An 18,097-nucleotide genomic window follows, 5' to 3' on the forward strand; every position below is an offset into this window, starting at 1 on the left:
CCAAGTAGGACAAGGGCAGCAGCTGCATAGAAAGCTCAGCTGTCTGCGGTCCCCCACAAGCCACACAGGGCTTGCCTGTGTGTGGTTTATTCAGTGTCGCATGCTGTGACTCCAGGACCTCCCTGCTGAACAATACAGTGAAAGTAACTTCACCAGATTGGTGATCGTAGAGGGTGACTGACTACAGCCTTGTCAAGGACACTTAGATATGGGCAATAAAGCAGGGAAGTTTAACACTATTAATGTACTACCTTTGATTACCATGGTAATTAATATACCAAATTATATTGAATTAAATGAACCCATATGACTCATTGAGCTAATGGTTTACAATAAAGACTTGCTTAATCCTGGAACACTCCCTTGTGATGAATCTTATCAAAATCCCTTCTGTTGATGCCGGAAGTCATTTTAGTAAATAACACCTTGGTATCAAATATTTGGAGCAGGTTGAGGCTAAAGAACTAACTGAAAACTAAAATTAGCAGGTATCACAAATGGTGGCCACTTACAAATCTGTAATCTAACCTCTGAGATTAATTGCTTACATTGATATTATTTCCTGTTGTGATTTATTCGACTGAGATCTTGATTAGATTACATGGAGCTTGATTAGATTACATGAGTAATTACAGGAGAAGAATCTCATCAAGAGCTACAATGTTATTAACTGCGTAAGCAGTTTGGTCTGTGGTTTGATGAGATTATTTTCATTATATTGACTTTACCTAGGTGCAGGATTCTGACAGGGCAAATGTGAATCCAGTCACTCTGAGGTAAGCATTGGTGATCTGGAGCAAAAGTGGGAGCTTTGTCCCACAAACTACTCGAGCAGCAGCTTGATGCAGCTGTTCTCACAGAATGACACCTTTCCATAAAAATCCAACTTAATATTTTTCCTGGAGATGAATCTGCTTGACTGGTATGATGGACCCACCAGCCATATGCAATTTGGAGTGGGCCGGACTGGTTCCCCAGCATTGTCTCCATATCTGGAAATCTCCAGACACAAGATCTAGTCTAGATAAGGGAACTTCCTGGCATTTACCACTTATCAGTAGATAAACGACTCTTGGACAGCACTTGGAAGAAGCACTAAGCAGACAAAAGGCACCAAATCTACTCTGGCGGGGACTTCAAACAGGCTCAATCTTGAAAGATTGCAAACAATGGAAATTTTAAATAAAAACAGAAGATGCTGGCAACATTCTCTTCACAGAAGCTGCCTGACATTTTGGGTGTTTCTGGAACTTTCTGATTCTATTTATCACAGTCCCAGATTGTATTCAGAGACTCACAGTGGTGAAAAGCACATTTGATCTTGTTCACACAAACCTATTTGCTGGGAATTCATCTCTTCATGACTGTATTGAGAGGAATAACCACCCCAGCATCCGGGTCAAGGTAATGTCTTCACATGGAGAACAAGGTCATTAATGCCTGCATCTGTGTGAATAGCTGTGTTCCCAGCTGATGCATGGGCAGTGACAGTCACAGAAGGGTTTCAAAAGGAATGGGAATCAGGTTCTGTATCACTGATTTATGCCATGAAATGTATTGTTTAGCTCTTAGTTGAGGTATTCTGTATATTGCTTTATCAGGCAGATAGAGAGGAAAATCACAATTTTTATGCAATTTGTGTGCAAAGTGCCAGGTTTTTCTTTATTGGATTTAAAAACATTCCTAACACAATATAGTACCACTCATTCCAATGTCTTTATTTACATTGCATGATGATTCATTTAATCTTGACTTTATCCTGAATAAGGGACACTGAAAATGCTCTCAATCATTAAAAACGGACAAATGCTGGTTCTGCTCACTCAGGGCAATGGTCGTGCACTCAGCACAGGTCCTGGTGGCTTGTTGCTCCAGCCTTACAACAAACAGTCAGTGGCACTCCGCTTGCTACCTGAGAACTTTGTGGACCTCAACACGAAAAATGAAATAGACCGAGATCGATTGATGACTATTCTAGCAAATGTGACACAGCTGCAGATCTGGGCCAAGTACAACAGTGCTAGAGAGCTTCGATACAGGTGAGCATGTGCAAAGAGTGGATTTAATTCTTTCGAGAGCTACAGTATTACACATTCAGCTATATACCTCACATTTTTTTGGACAGAGTGTGAAGAGTCACCACCCACTATGCTGTTCAATGTAAAATCTCAATGTTCCACATAGTGAATATCTAACAATGAGGGAGCAAAACCAAAAGTTGAGACCAGTAAAATACTAAATCAGTTCTTGCTAATGTCATTAATTATGTCCTATGTGATTGAGTCCAAGTTAATTTATCCTTCTCAAACTCTCTGCAGTCTTGGCCTTGCTCAGTCACTGTATTCTCCTGTAACGTGCTTGTCTGCTTCTGCTCCTGTGTAATCTTAGCCTCAAAATGACCAGCAGTGGCATGTCTTCATGTTCATACACCATCACCTGTGTGGTCACCAAAGGATCCATCTTTGGCCCATTCCTTTGTCTCAGTAAACGTTCTGGCCTTCAGCATCATCATCCATTTGTGCTGGTTTCCATGGGTACCTTGCCATGAGATCACCTAGCTCTACGCCATGGTTTTCTGGACCACTCCCCCCCCAAACTGTTTCTGGGCTGTCTGTGTGTCCAGATATCCAGTTGTGAAATTTTAATGCAACTGGATTAAAAGGATCCTGGTGAGACCACAGCTGCACTGCTACATTTGATTTTGGTCCCTATATTTAAGGATAAATTGGCTCATATTGAAGCAGTGCATTGGGAGTTCACTGGAGGTTGTTTTCTGAATTGAAAGGATATTAGGCTTGATAAAACAGATGTGTTCTTATTGAAAGAAATTGGCTTATGTAGGGAATTGAAGAATGGAAGCTGAAAGACTGATTTCCCTCATGGGTTTATCTTATACTAGCAGGTATGGTTCAGAACAGGGGTTGCCTGTTACAAATAAAATTAATAAGGAATTTCTTCTCTCCAGGTGTTGTAAATCTTTGGAATTTTCTACTTCAATGAGCTGTGGAGATGGATTCATTATTTACGTTCAAGGCCGAGTCTGACATTTAAGTTCTAACTTAATGGTTGTGGGATGACAATAGGAAAGTGGTGTTGAAGCCAAGATTGGATCAGTCATGATCTTATTTAAAGTGGAGCAGGCCTGAAAGGGCTACTGGCAGTTGTTCTGCTTAGAAAACAGACATAGAAATTTGGAATTGGATTATTGTTGTCACATATGCCTAGAAGAAGAAGCACCTTGGAGTAGAAGCTATCCTTCGGCCTGGTGCTACATGCTGTTAGAGTTTTGTGTCTTCTGCCTGATAGGAGAGGGGGGGGTAAAAGAACGCCTGAGATGGATGAGGTCTTTATGATGACTGCTGTACAGAAGCAGTGCGAAACGTAGACAGCATGCACTGAGGGCAGTCTGGTTACCATGATATGCTAAGCTGTGGTAGACTATTTAATCCTTTAAGCCTAGTTTGCTATTCAATATGATCATAGCTGATCTTCCAAATTTAATACCTTATTCCAACCTTCTTCTCATTTTCTTGATCCTTCCATCCCTTAAAGCTATATCTTATTTAATATTTAATGATTTGGATTCAACTGCCTTCTGTGGTAGAGAATTCTACAGGTTCACCACTTTATAGGAGCAGAACTTTCACCTTAATCTTACCTGGCATTTCCATTATCCATGGATTGTGACCACTGGTCCTAGGTTCTGTAGCCATCAGGAACATTCTTCCTGCATCGAATCCAGCAGGACCGGATGAAGGGTCTCGGCCCGAAATGCCAATTCTTTCATTTTGTCCTTACCTGCTGCCTGACCAGCATTTTGTTTGCACTACTCTTATCTGCACTTCATTCCCTTAACTGCAGTTTAAACTTTCTCAGATTGCCTGTTGTGGTCACCCGCCTCTTGAGTATTCCTAAACAACAATTGTTTATCCTTCGTTCTACTTGCCTCAAATACAGAGCTCATCCGTAATCTTGCCATCCAAGTCCTGAATCACTCTGAGTCAGTGGAGTTTGTACATTCTCCCTGTGACCCCATATTTCCTCAGCTGCTCCTGTTTACTCCCAAAAGTGTATAGATTGGTACAGTAATTGCCCTTTGTGAGTGAATGAGTGGTGGGAGCGGTAAGGAACTGATGTGAATGTGGGAAAAGTAGGTTTTAGGAAAGTAGTGGGTATGAGATTGCCCTGTAAGCCAGCAGCGGCTTGATGGACTGAGACGTTTTCCTTCTCTGTCGTTAGAAAATGCAGTAATTAAATTGTAAAAAACCATGAGAAGCTATAGTTGTTGGACTGAATTGTAACGACCAGCACATTTGGTAGTATCACCTCCTGGGTATGAATGTAAAAGAAATTGCAGATGCTGGAATCTAAAACATAAATATAAAAATAAAGCTGGAAGAGCCAATAGGTCAGGCAGCATCTATAGAGACAGACGGGGTATGTCACTGAGGTCAGCATTGGGAGGGAAGAGGAAATACTGTCAGTGTAAGGGGTGGAACAGAGGCTATAGGTGACAACGCTGGAACCAAATGGGGCAGGGTGGATACTGGGCAGATGGAACGAGGTGGAGAAAGGGAAGGGAACGATGAACAAAGGGAGAAGAAAATTAGCTGGATAGATGAATGTGCATGGGAGTTGAATATGGGGGGGGGGGTGGTTTAATCTGAAATTGGAAAATTCAATGTCCATATCAGAAGGTTGTAAGTTACCGAATCAAAACATGTGAATAGGGTAGCCTGAGAAGCAGGTATAGCTTCCTCCACTGCAGAGGCGATTGATCCGTTTTAAGAGGTATAATCTTGAATGAACCTTGTGGAGCTCTGATTGAGCAAAATCTTTATTAAATCAATTATGTTTTACTGATATTAAAAGCATCTTAAAGAAAGAAAGATGAAGAGAATGTCAGAAGCTGTAATAAATCTTTAAACTGTTTTCACAGCAAAGGAGTAGTGAGGACCCCAAAGATTAACGTGGGATTAAGTCAGGCGACACTTCTTGGCTAGCACAAGCATGTTGGGCTGAATTCCCTTGTACATTTTATGTGAGTTAAGTAAGATGCAAAGCAGTGAGCATGGGGTGTGCTCACACTGATGAATTCATACGAGACAGTTTTATGAATTAGCCAATGCAAAATGAACATCAAAGCTTTGCCATGAATATGTTAACTGCTTGTTATCTCACGAACTAATTAACTTCTTCCCTCAATGACTTTAAAAATCTCAATATTTTAAATGTGTTCTCTCTAGTTAAATAATTCAATTGGAATGATGGTCAGTGACTTCCAAAATCCAAGCGAAGCTTTCAGGATACGTGTATTATTTAACAAATAGTTACGGCGCTGCTAAGTGGAGTTACAAAACGTTGACAACCTTACTACTGTACTTCAGACCATCAGTTGTATCGTAAGTCATACTTCAGTGCAGTGTAGCGGTTGTAGTAGTCAACCAGGGTTCCGGAGATGATGTGTTCAAATCCCACTGTGCAAATTTGTGAAACTCAGTCAAAAAATAAAATTTGACAGAATTAATGCTAGCAAGAGTGGTGATGGCTGCTGCTGTACTGTTGGTTAACCATCTAAATTTTAATAAAAATGTAACTGTTCCAAAACACAGGTACACATAGCTACTCTGCTCTGTCTGTTTGATACAGTTAATTGTGAGAATTATGCCAATCTTTGTCGTTTCAGGTTGAGTTCTGTCACCTTGGACGTAGCAAACCCAAATGCCATCGACATTCTTCCTGCAGTGGACGTTGAATACTGTGAATGTCCTCTGGGCTACACTGGCATTTCCTGTGAGGTAACACTGAAAATTCTCATAGCTGCATCTTTAAAACAGCACAGTTAAGTAGACTAGAAAGGAGCAGTACCTGTTATATTTCAGAGAGCGTTTCGCCTTGCACTGCTGGCATAACCTCCGGGTTCATCCCAGTTGTACAAAGGTTTCCTCCCTTCCCGAGTAGTCACTAGAAGACCCATAGCTCAACCAAGAAAATGATAGATGTCCTGTTTTTCTCAACATAGATGTTGTTAAATAGTTCTTGGTTTCATCCCATCTTCTTCAAATGATTGGTTTTCCTTACTATTTGATTTTGAGGGAACTGGTTGCCTGTTCTGGAGATTCTGTCTGAGAATGTAGTGGCATCTTATTTAGTAAGAACTTTGAAAAGGAATTAGCTCAGTACAGGAAGAAGAGAAGTCTATAGGTTGGGATTGGTCTGGAGAGAGTGGAGGGCAGTGCATTCAGAGGGGTGAGGTTCAATGAGGGGAGTGGAGTGCTGAAGATGAGGGTTGGGATTGGTCTGGAGAGAGTGGAGGGCAGTGCATTCAGAGGGGTGAGGTTCAATGAGGGGAGTGGAGTGCTGAAGATGAGGGTTGGGATTGGTCTGGAGAGAGTGGAGGGCAGTGCATTCAGAGGGGTGAGGTTCAATGAGGGGAGTGGAGTGCTGAAGATGAGGGTTGGGATTGGTCTGGAGAGAGTGGAGGGCAGTGCATTCAGAGGGGTGAGGTTCAATGAGGGGAGTGGAGTGCTGAAGATGAGACGGCAGTTTGAGATGGAAAGACCCAGAGCAGGGTGTCCAAGAATAGGAGGAGGGTTGAAGGTGGAAGAAGAGGTCATCAGTGCGAAGTGTGGAGTCCTTGTCAAGGAAGTGGGTTCGGAGTTGGAGACGACAGAAGAAGAGCCCGGCATTGTGGCAGGCATGGAGCTCATTGAGGTGAGGGCAAAGGGGGACAAAGATGAGGCCGTACTGGGGCCAAAACATTCTGCCTCAAGGAGGGGGAGGTCAGAGGGAATGGCGAAGACATGCCAAGGATAAGATCTAGGATCAGAGGGGGGAAGAACTGATTGTGTCCGAGGAGAGTGGAGGGTTGGGGCGTTCAGTGAAGGTAGGGTGGGAGGAAGATGGAGGCTCCGAGGACACAAGAGCTGATGATGGGGCCTGAGAGACACAGGGCTGGAGAGTCATGGTGGGGGAAGGGAAGAAGGGGGCCCAGTAGCAGCAAGTAAAGCCTTTGCCTAGAGTTGCTGGCGGTCAAGGTCCAGGCTGGAGCCAAAGTTAGAGGCTTTTGAAAGTGTCTGTGGTTGTAGAAACCGGCAGTGATGGTGGTAGAATCCACATTCTGGATCCACTTGTGGTCATTGGAACTGGTAGTATCACCCATTCGGAGACTCCCAGCGCCATCAGTGCCAGTGATTAATTTCAGTTAAATTCAGGTTGATCAATAAATTTCTCTTTACCTCTCAGGAAGAGGTGCCAGAAGGAATTTTTGATTTGAAGAAAGTCAATAGTTTTGTAATTGCTTCATTTTTTAAATAACCCAGTTGAAAAATAGATGCAATGGACTTTTGTGGCACATGCGACTTAATACACTTACACCTGGGGGTGAGAATTTTGCCTGTCAGTAATCTTATTGGAAATATTATCAAATGGTGGGGGGTTTTTTTGGACACTTTTTTTTCATTATTTAGTATTTGGAGAAATTTCACTCTGAAGTATGTATTTTAAAAGGGAATCTTCAAGTAATTGTATGAATAGTAAAACTTGAGTCCTGTCTATTCTCTATTCACAGCATGAGACTCAAAACTCCTTTCTTTTGACTATTTCAGAATGTATCAGGCTGGCAGAATCCCAGTTTGACACATGTTCTACTCATCTGAAGAGATTGTGGAGGTATTAGTAATGGTCTTTCAAGAATCACTAGGTTCTGGTACAGCTGCTGAGGACAGGAAATTGCAAATGCTACTCCACTCTTTAAGAAGGGCAGACAGCAGAAGAAAGGAAATTATAGGCCAGTTAGCCTGACTTCAGTGTTTGGGAAGATGTTAGATTTGACTGTTAAGGATGTGGCTTTGGGGTACTTGCAGGCACATGATAAAATAGGCCAAATCCAGCATGGATTTCAAAAGAAGAACTCTTGCCTGGCAAATCTGTTTGAATTCTTTGAGGAGATCATAGGCAGGATAGACAAAGGAGAGTCGGTGGATGTTATTTGTTTGGATTTTGAGAAGGCCATTGACAAGATGCCACACAAAGTAAGAGCCTATGGTATTATGAGAAAGCTACTAGAATGGATAGAAGATTGGCTGATTGGCAGGAGGCAAAGAGTAGGAATAAAGCAGGCCTTTTCTGGTTGACTGCCAGTTACTAGTGGTGTGCCACAGGGGTAGGTGTTGGGACTGCTTCATTTCATGTTGCATGTCAGTGATTTAGATAAAGGAATTGATGGCCTTGTGGCCAGGTTTGCAGACAATACTAAGGTAGGTGGAAGGGCAGGAAATGTTGAAGTACAGTTCTGTAGAAGGGAAGACAAATTGGGGGAATGAACAAAGAAGTGGCAGAAGGAATATGATGCAATGAAGTGCATTACCATGCACTTTGGTAGAAGGAATAAATTTGTGGACTGTTTTGTAAATGGAGAGAAAATTTTAAAAATCAGAGGTGCTTCGCCTCGGTTCTGCCGGTTCGAATTACTTCCCAAGCCCAAAGGTAAGTTACAGGTTATTCTTGCTATGATTATTTGCCAGGAAAAGAGTGATTAACCAAGTATTCAGTTGTTTTCTTTGTTTCATTGGTCACCAGATAGAGATCGCTGAGTTTCACTGGCTCCGGAGTACAGTACTGTGTATCTTTAATTAGTTAATTATTGTTTCCAACAGTCCTGCATCACAGGCTTTTATCGTGTTGATGGAATCTTATTTGGAGGCATCTGTCAACAGTGTGAATGCAACGGCCATGCTGCAGAATGTGACATTAATGGCACTTGCTTGGTGAGTTCTTGATAATGCAAGTTACCTCAAGTATGATTGGTCAGGTGGAATTTTGAAAGCAGAACTTTTATGTGGAGATATGCAATTTCCTGTGTGTTGGCAATGTTATAATGTTATATTATAATTGCACCAGAAATGGTCCTGCGTTTTATTGTACTTGGGATGCATAATTCAATTTGTAAAGGATGGAGATTTAGATTTAGAATCAGTCTTGATTTATTTGTTTTGTTTTCTATGATTTACAGTTACGCAGAATTTCCGTCCTATAGCAGCATTAGCACCAGGAGGGAACTCCATTATCCTATTGAAAACCCAGCAGTACGGTCCTGCAGGAGACCACTTAGCCTCCTGGCTACAATTACGAGCCTAGTGAGGTAGTGGGAACTTTCACAAGCTTCCCTAATCACAGATTGGGAAGTTTGCACATTCAGTGACCTAGTGCAAACACGTTATTCCCATTCAGTGAGAGACAGCTGGAAGCGGGAAAGGAAATGGAAATTTCTTTACCCATTAAACTAGCTTCGATATATTATTTCTAATTTTGTGTGTGTGTGTATGTGTATTATAAATGTGAAGGACATGTAGTGTTCAATATTTCAAACATTCAATACTTCAACTAATTAATATTTTTAACCTTCTAACATTTTATTTTCAACTAGGCCCTTGTGTTATTAAATACATGACATTGACATTTTCGAGCATTGAATAACACTGACAGTGAGCGAGCTTTTGTGCAGATCCTTACTAACTGTCAGTCATTCTCTGAGTGCACCAGGTTACCTGTGCTAAGACAGCTCCTCCACTGCAATTGTCACGCCATGTTGCCACAAGCAGAAGGTCACACAAGCACAGAGGTGTGGGGGTGAATTCAAGCCAATGGAAGATCAGGCCCTTTACTTGAATATCTGTGAGAAGTTATTCTGTTTAACAAGCAGGGGGGAGGAGACGTAATTACCATCAGAAGTTTTGTTTGCTCACCCGCTGCATTTTTACTGAAATTCTGTATTTCCCAGGGCTGCCGACATAACACAACTGGGCCAAACTGTGATCAGTGCTTCCCAGGTTTATATGGTGATCCCAGCAGAGGGACTGCAGAGGACTGCAAACCTTGTGCCTGTCCGCTGACCATTCCCTCTAACAAGTAAGCCTGCTGCTGTTCTGATGCAAGGGCATTTTGAGTATTCAGTGCTATGCACAACCTTTGGGCATACCACATTATCAATCATCAAAGTATCTGATGACTGACCGTGCAACCTCAACTTGTTTTGTGAATGTATTTTACAGGAGCTATAGAACCTTGGCAAAGAAGCCATCTGTAGTTTGTTGTAGTGGAACAGCAAGGATTTGCGTGTGTATTGGCTGCATATACATCTCAACCCATTGTCCACTTTTCAATACAGCCACTGTGATGAAAGCACGTCTGATTGAATACTTTAGCAGAGATCTGAGTTTTTATTGGATACTGCTAATGTACATATTTTAACCATGTAGAATTTGCATTTTTATTAAAAATAAAGTCTAATTTAGAATATTTATTTATTGAGATATAGTATGGAATAAGCCCCTCTGGCAGTTTGAGTGGTTATGCCCAGCTTCTCTTAATTTAACCCTAGTCTAATGATGGTACTATTTACAACGCCGGCTGGTGGCGCAGTGACATCAGCGCTGGACTCTGGACCGAAGATCCCCGAGTTCGAATGCAGTCTGGCCGCTCCCAGGCACGCTTTCCGTCCGTGCCGGGTTGAGTGTCGAACTCGCAACTCGACCTCGTAAAAAAACTGCGCTATGAGAAGGGCGTGGGTGACCACTCACAGAATCTTACCTCCAAGACAACCACTTGAAAAAAATGTGGTTGCCGAGGATCTGGCAGAGTATGGCAGATAAAAAAAAATTACAATGGTTAATTAAGACCATAAAATATCAGAACAGAATTAGGCCATTTGGCCCATCGAGTCTGCTCCACCATTTCATCATGGCTGATCCACTCTCTCTCTCAGTTGCAATCTCCGCCTTAAATATACATAAAGACTTGGCCACCACAGCGGCACCCCTATATTCTGAGGCTATGTCCTCTGGTCCAAGACTCTCCCACCACAGGAAATATCCACTCTATCAATGCCTTTCACCACTCGATTGGTTACAATTAGATCATTTCCCATTCTTCTGAATTCCAGTGAATACAGGCCCAGAGCAATCGAAGACTCTTCATATTACAATGCATTCAATCCTCGAATCATTTTCGTGATCCTCCTTTGAACTCTCTCCAGTATAAGCACATCCTTTCTAAAATAAGGGGCCCAAAGCTGCTCACAGTGCTCCAAGTGAGACCTCACTCGTGCTTGGTAATGTTAAGACTTTATATCCTTGCTTTTATATTCAAATCCTCTTGAAATGAATGCTAACATCATATTTGCCTTCCTCACCACAAACTCAATCTGCAAATTAACCATTAGGGAATCCTGAACAAGGGCTTCCAAATCCCTTTGTGCCTCAGATATTTGTATTTTCTTTCCATTTAGTAGTTTATTTCTTCCACCAAAGTGCATTTCACGATACTGTAACTTCTTTGAGCATTCTCTTACTCTGTCAAAGTCCTTCTGTAGCCTCTCTGCTTCCTCAAAGTGATCTGCCACTCCACCTGTCGAAGTATTGTTCACAAACATTGCAACAAAGCCATCAATTCCACCATCCAAGTCATTGACATATAATGTAAAAAGAAGCGGCCCCAACACAGACCCCTGGGGAAATACCATTAGTCACCAGCAGTCAGAAAGAGGCCAATCAGCCACTAATTTATCCATGTTAGAATCTTTCCTGTAATGCCATGGGCTCTTAACTTGTTAAGTAGCCTCATGTATGGCATCTTGTCAAAGCCCTTCTGAAATTCCAAATTAACAATATCTACCAATTCTCCTTTGTCTATCCTGCTTGCTATTTCTTCAAAGTATTTCAATAGATTTGTCAGGCAAGAATTTCCCTTGAAGAAACCATGCTGACTACGGCCTGTATTGCTCGAATGTGGAACAGCATAGAATATGTGAGTCAGCGGGTCAGGCAGCATCTATGGAAGAAGATAAACAGTTAACGTTTCAGGCCGAGTCCCGACATCTGGTCCAGTTCTATTTTCTGCTCTCTCTGAAGTAGATTGTTAATTTAGCGCCAAAACAGGAACTGCTCAATGCAGTGACCCATTGATTTCTGAGAATTTAACCCTGCTTTATTAAGAATTTTTCAGCCAGTGTTTTGAAACATACTGATCTAGACAGCAATCAAGCTCCTCTTCTAAAGGTAAAAAGCCTGTAGTTAAACTGATGTTCCATTCTGTTTCTCAAACAACCTAAAGGAACCATAATTTTTAGATAGTTACAAGTTACAACTGCTTACAAGTACTCAGATGATTCGATACCTGCAGCAAATCTAATGTTGTTCATTATTATTTCTTCAGTTTCAGTCCCACTTGCCACTTGAACAAAACAGAAGAATTCATTTGTGATCAGTGCCAGCCAGGCTACACAGGATCCAGATGTGACAGGTAGGAATGTGAAGATTTGTGAATGACTATTTTTGAAAAGTGAGATTAAGCCTGAGCCTGGGGCTCTGAGAAAGAGGTGAGAGGAACAATTCTGTCAAAGCCAGCGAGGAACAATGAATGCTCCACAGTGATTTAAAAAAAGGTTAAGCACAAGGGCAAGATCGTAGCAGATAGAGCACAATATGCAAAATAATGAGTTCATTACTTTAGTAGCAAGAATGCAAAGTCAGAAAGGGATGGATTTTTCAGGGAATGATGGTAGTTCCATTTGTAATCACTATAATTTCCCATGGAGGCCCCAGAATATTCTGGAGTCTGCAACCGTATGCATGAATATGGGAGTCTCAAACATGCTGGCAGCTGTTTACAAACTGTATGTCAACACTGAATCCAACTTGTAGGATCTTCCCAACACTTACTTCAAGGAATATGCTTGGACAATTTTGATGTAGAATAATCGTAAGGAAGTAAAGTTGATGTCAATAGTGTTAGGTTATTTCAATTGTTTGTGTATTTGAACACTTTGAAGAACAAATAACTGTTTTCTAAAACTATTTTTTCCAAAATATTTTGGATGTTTCATTTAAAAAAATAATTTTAATGCAAGTTTGCCAGTAATGCCAGGACTTAAGAACTTTTTAAAAGCTATTATTAATGCTTTTTGAGACGGTGATTTAGATGCATATCATATTTTTTTACTGAGTTAAGTATTGTATGTAATTAGTTTTGCTACAACAAGTGTATGGGACATTGGAAAAAAGTTGAATTTCCCCATGGGGATGAATAAAGTATCTATCTATCTATCTATCTAAGTTTGGAATATTTGTGAATATTTCTCAATTTGAGGAAATTGATAGATAGCTTTTGACATGCTTGACAGCTGGCTAAGATGGGAGGAGTGTTTTAGCTGACTGCCAAATTACTTCCTACAATTTTGTGAGTGAATCCTGTACAAACTGCCCAATGAAACAAATTTATTTGGAGTGGTGCTGGACTTTCCTCTTGAATTTCATTTCCTAGCATCACCAGCAGTGAACAGGAACAGCTTGCTGTTGGCTGAAAGTACATGGCCCTTACATTTCAGACAATGGGAAATTTTCCTGTGTTGGTATTCAATAGTGTGCTGTGTTCACATAATGAAGGAGCTGCATGTGCCAAGCAAGGAGAAAGTGAAATAGGACATGGGCCTTTATTGTAATGAACTGAAATAGTGAAGTAACAAAGTCATATAGAGATTGAGCAGGAGGGGTTCAATGGGACCTCATGGCCAGATTTGTTCTCTGTACCTAAACAATGCTATATCCCAACTGTGTGCGATGTGAATTCACTGCCTTGTTCACGGAAATGAGAGCACTGACCTTTGGAGAGAGATCGAGTAAGACTGGCGTGTAGACAATGGAGTTCAGAAGGATGTAAGTGACCTCATCAAAGCCTACAAGATAAGAGATTCTCAAACTAAATGTTGAGGCGCAGTTTCCTCTTGCTGGCAAGCTTAGTATCGGAAGACAGAGTCTCAAGATAAACAGATCAGATTTTAGGACTGAGAATAAGAAAACATTCCTCACACAGGCAGTTGTAATATTGTAGATTTTTCTTCCACAGAGGAATAGGGATATCCAGAAGCTGAGTCTGTTCAAAGTCAGGATTGACAGATCTTTGCAATCTACTGAAAATGGGTTATGGGCATCAAGTGAGAATGTAGGGAGTTGGCCATCATCTTATTGGATGTATAGCAGGCATCACAAACAGCATGGCTTATTCTTGCTTCTACTCCTCGTGGAATATCAGAAACCCCGACCTGTCCTCTACTGTGACACACATCGTACCAGTAGGTGTAGTTGAGGGATAGTTCTCTCTGGCCACATTTGACCTGTAACCTGCTTTGGCATTTGCATCCAGTTCAGTTTTGGGAAGAAATTGTTTGTTCAGGGAGGAGGAACACACAGAAGACAAATGTCCATTTTATCGAAATGCTACTGCAATTTGGGAATAGACAGCTTCATCCACGCTTTTACATTACTAAAAACAAACCTGCACATTACCTTTTAAGAGAAGTGGTCACTGTTCGTGAGCACACTATTAAGTAATAGAACTACACACTCACCTGGTCAGAAACAGCCCTGAGAAGGGCCTGTTCATGTCTGTACCTTGCAACAGAGATAGGAATGAAGTGATTATGATACCCTTCTGGCCCAACTGCCTAATTTTGGATGTTTCCTTAAGTTTCAAAACTCCTTTTTGTGATTTCATAGCAGCAAGAACAGCCGTCCAGATCAAAGCAATACTTATACATCTTAGACAAAACTTTTTAACATGAATACATTTGCCATTTTAATGCATGGAGGAATCTTAGGCTGGCAGGTGTAGGAGGAGTCAGTTCCTAAAAGGTCCAGGAAAATTCACGGTGAATCATGTTAAATGACGAATCTTTCTGCATAGGTGTGCTGATGGTTACTATGGAAACCCAACAACACCTGGGCTATCCTGTGAGCCATGTGACTGCAACAACAACATTGACCGTTCCGATCCTGGAAATTGTGACCCGCTGACAGGGGAATGCCTGAAGTGTATCAGGAATACCACAGGCACACAGTGTGAGCGATGTGCGGACGGATACTATGGAGACGCAGTGATTGCAAAGAACTGTAGCTGTAAGTACAAAGTAAGATATGGCACAGAGAGGGATGGCAGAGTTTCAATAGTCATTCAACTTTAATGTGAAGTTTGAAAACTGTTCAGCTACACACAATTGAAAATGTAGAATATCCAATTCACAAATGTTAGGTGGGAGATTCATGTGGAACAACAGAATCAGCTACCCATGGGTCCCACTTCAGGTCTTCAGTGAGAGGGTCTGTTTCTGCTAGGGTATTGCTGCTTAAATTAGCACAGGTTGGTTTTAGACAGAAATGTCTAAATGTAGGCTGTATCCAGGCAGTAAATTTCTTACAAATTGGACAATTTTGTAAGTAAGTTGCTGTACAAGACTTTGGTTAGGTCACACATGGACTATTGTGTGCACTCCTGGTCACCGCACTGTGGAAAAGAGGAAGTAGTGTTAGAATGAGACTTGCCAGCATTTCACCCGGATGCAGGTCTTTACTTCCAAGGAGTGATTGGATTGCCAAGAGATATTTCACACTGGAATAGGGGTGACTTTATAAAAAAGGTTTATAAGGCACGGGTAGTGTAGATAGCCAAGGGTAGAGGAGCCTCGAGTCCAGGGAATATAGGTGTAAGGTGAGAGGGGAAATATTTAAAGGAAATGTGAAGAGCAAGATTTTCACACAAAGGATTGTGGCTACATGGAATATGCTCCCAGAGGAAGTGGGAAAGTTTTTATTTTATTCATTTTTTGTGAACGGAGGCAAGGTCGGCATTTTTCAGCCATCCATATTTGCCCCTCAGAAGAGGGTGGTGCACTACCATTTTGAATTACTACAGTGCTTCTGGCTTCCCACAGAATTCTAGGATTCAGGACTCTGGGAGCAGTATACTGAAAATGTCACTGCAAAAGGAAACAAAGTCGATAAGTAGTGAACGATTCATACTGAAGGAAACAGGAGGGCAGAATGTTCATGGTCGGACAAAAAACTAGCGGTGGAAATATTTGTCTTTGATCACCAGGACATTTGCAGGTGAATTCCCTTTGACCTCAGTGAAGCCAAATATTAGGAGATTTGTTGCACTAGCAGCTAATTCTTAACTTTATTTATGGTGGAAGTTAAACTTCAGCATGAACCCAGCAGACAATTTGTTCAAATTATAATGAAGTACAGCAGGCATTAGATTCTGGTGTATGAAGGAGAATGTTAGAAAAACTCTGCAGTCGGGCGTCATTGGAAGAGAGAGTAAAACAGAGACAATATTCACAGACATACGTTTGTGATTACCTTCCATTTTCAAATTGCAGTCCTCTGTAGTGTCTGCTTTTCCAAAGTAGCGAAATCCAACCATGTTAAGCGTTTATCCCATCAGTGTAAGTCAAGTCAATTGGTTCTGGACCTTCTACAGGTTAACTTACCAGGTTCAAGACTTCTCATTAACCATTATCCTTAAAACAGGTACTCAGTTTGGGAAAGGGTGAGAGAGAACAGAAGTGAAGGTCAATGGTGAAGGGTGGGCAGTAATAGGTACATTGCAGAGGGCGTTGATGTTTCCTGGGGTCATTTCAGTGGTGAGTAATTGAATTAAATCGGCCACTTGCATGGTTCTTGGTGAGGGCAAGGGGAATGTGCTATGGCCAGCTGGGACTGCAAAACTGTGTGGAACATGCCAGTGTTGACAGTGCCCCCAGTGCAACAGATAGTCACAATTTTACTCATCAAAGCATTTTGCAGAGTTCACTGTAAGCCAGGAGTGAAGGCTCATCATGTTGCATACATTGACTGAGTGTGACATGCAAATAAAGCATAGCCAATTTATCATCTGCCTTAATACAAGCAGAAAGCCCTCTTTTTATATATACCTCCCCCCCCCGTCAACTCCAGGAGCTACGGGGTATTGCACAGTAAACCACATAATTTACCTCATGCCCATCGGTAGCCTAACCTCATTTATCATTTAATGTGCAGCCCAGTAACAATAGAGATATCTACACTATGATCTGTCACTTCAGCTAACTGGCAGGCTGATTCCATAAAGAAGTTTGAACCTTAGCTTTAGCACAAAAACTATCTAGTACACAATTTACAAGCCGCCTCCTAGTTACAGACACGCTGTCATTGTATTACTAAATTGAAAGTCTGAGTATCTACCTATATTTGTTCCTATGAATGGCAGAACTCTGTTCTCTCTCTTCACTTCCAGCAATTGTTCGTTCTTATCAGTCATACATGCTTTTTATGCCATTTGTATTTTCCAACTTAAGGACAAACTCAAATCCAGGTTTTCTGTAAAAGCAGACCCCATCCATTACCTATGGTTGACATATATACAGAACTTTACAGCCCAGTAACAAGCTGCCTGGGGCTGTGTTTAACATGCTGTACATTACTCTTACTTCAACCTATGCATGCTTTCCCATCTCTTTCCTTCCTCTTGTATTACCTGGTTTCCTTTATGTTGCTTAACTGATTGAAGTGCCTGGATTTTATGGGAGGCGAGCTTGCAACTGAGCAGCTTGTCCATTGTTGCTGAGCGCCTTTTCCTAAAGTACTCGACTCCCACTGGTACATCTATGCATGAAATGACCCTGCAGTGCTCTCGTGGTGTTTCAGGTTCAGCTGAATTGCTCCCAGCTCGAAAAGCTCGACTTCTTTAGAATGAAAGGTGAAATATTTAAGGGAACCTCAAGTGAAGTTATTCACTCAGAGAGTAGTGAGGCAGATAAACCGGTCGGCATGGGCCTGTTCCTGTGCTGTACTGCATTATGATTCTTGTTCTGAGTTCCAACGTATGTATTGCATTTGGGCCTCAATGGCCATCTTGAATTCTAATTGAACTTCGGAGTCCTTTCAGTGAAACTATCCAGGATTAAGGCCCAAACAACAGCGAGGCTCTGGTAGTGGATTTCCAAGTCATGATGGTTTGTGAGTTGGAAAAGAACCTGAACATTTTTATGTGCTAGTGAAGCTTGTCATCAGTTATAGAAGTCAGGTTTGTGGGTTTGAGAGGACTACCAAAGATCTTGGCCAAATCTTACATCAAACTATGAAATGACATAGAACCATAGAGCACTACAGCGCAGTACAGGCCCTTCAGCCCTCCATGTTGTGCCGACCCATATAATCCTTAAAAAAAAGTACTAAACCCACACTACCCCATAACCTTCCATTTTTCTTTCATCCATGTGCCT

The 18,097-nt window shown here is 41.6% G+C and overlaps 1 protein-coding gene across 1 annotated transcript in view; it reads left to right on the forward strand.

The window, feature by feature from the left end:
• Positions 1–18,097, forward strand: part of lama1 (laminin, alpha 1) — a 346,216-nt gene that overhangs the window by 149,189 nt on the left and 178,930 nt on the right. The window contains exons 14-19 of the mRNA XM_073047634.1: positions 1,828–2,039; positions 5,687–5,798; positions 8,658–8,768; positions 9,782–9,909; positions 12,214–12,300; positions 14,740–14,951. Of these exons, the coding sequence (XP_072903735.1) occupies positions 1,828–2,039; positions 5,687–5,798; positions 8,658–8,768; positions 9,782–9,909; positions 12,214–12,300; positions 14,740–14,951 (862 nt within the window). The remainder of the gene's footprint in view (positions 1–1,827; positions 2,040–5,686; positions 5,799–8,657; positions 8,769–9,781; positions 9,910–12,213; positions 12,301–14,739; positions 14,952–18,097) is intronic.

The sequence above is a fragment of the Hemitrygon akajei genome, chromosome 1 (assembly GCF_048418815.1).
Source record: "Hemitrygon akajei chromosome 1, sHemAka1.3, whole genome shotgun sequence".
Taxonomy (NCBI): Eukaryota; Metazoa; Chordata; class Chondrichthyes; order Myliobatiformes; family Dasyatidae; genus Hemitrygon; species Hemitrygon akajei.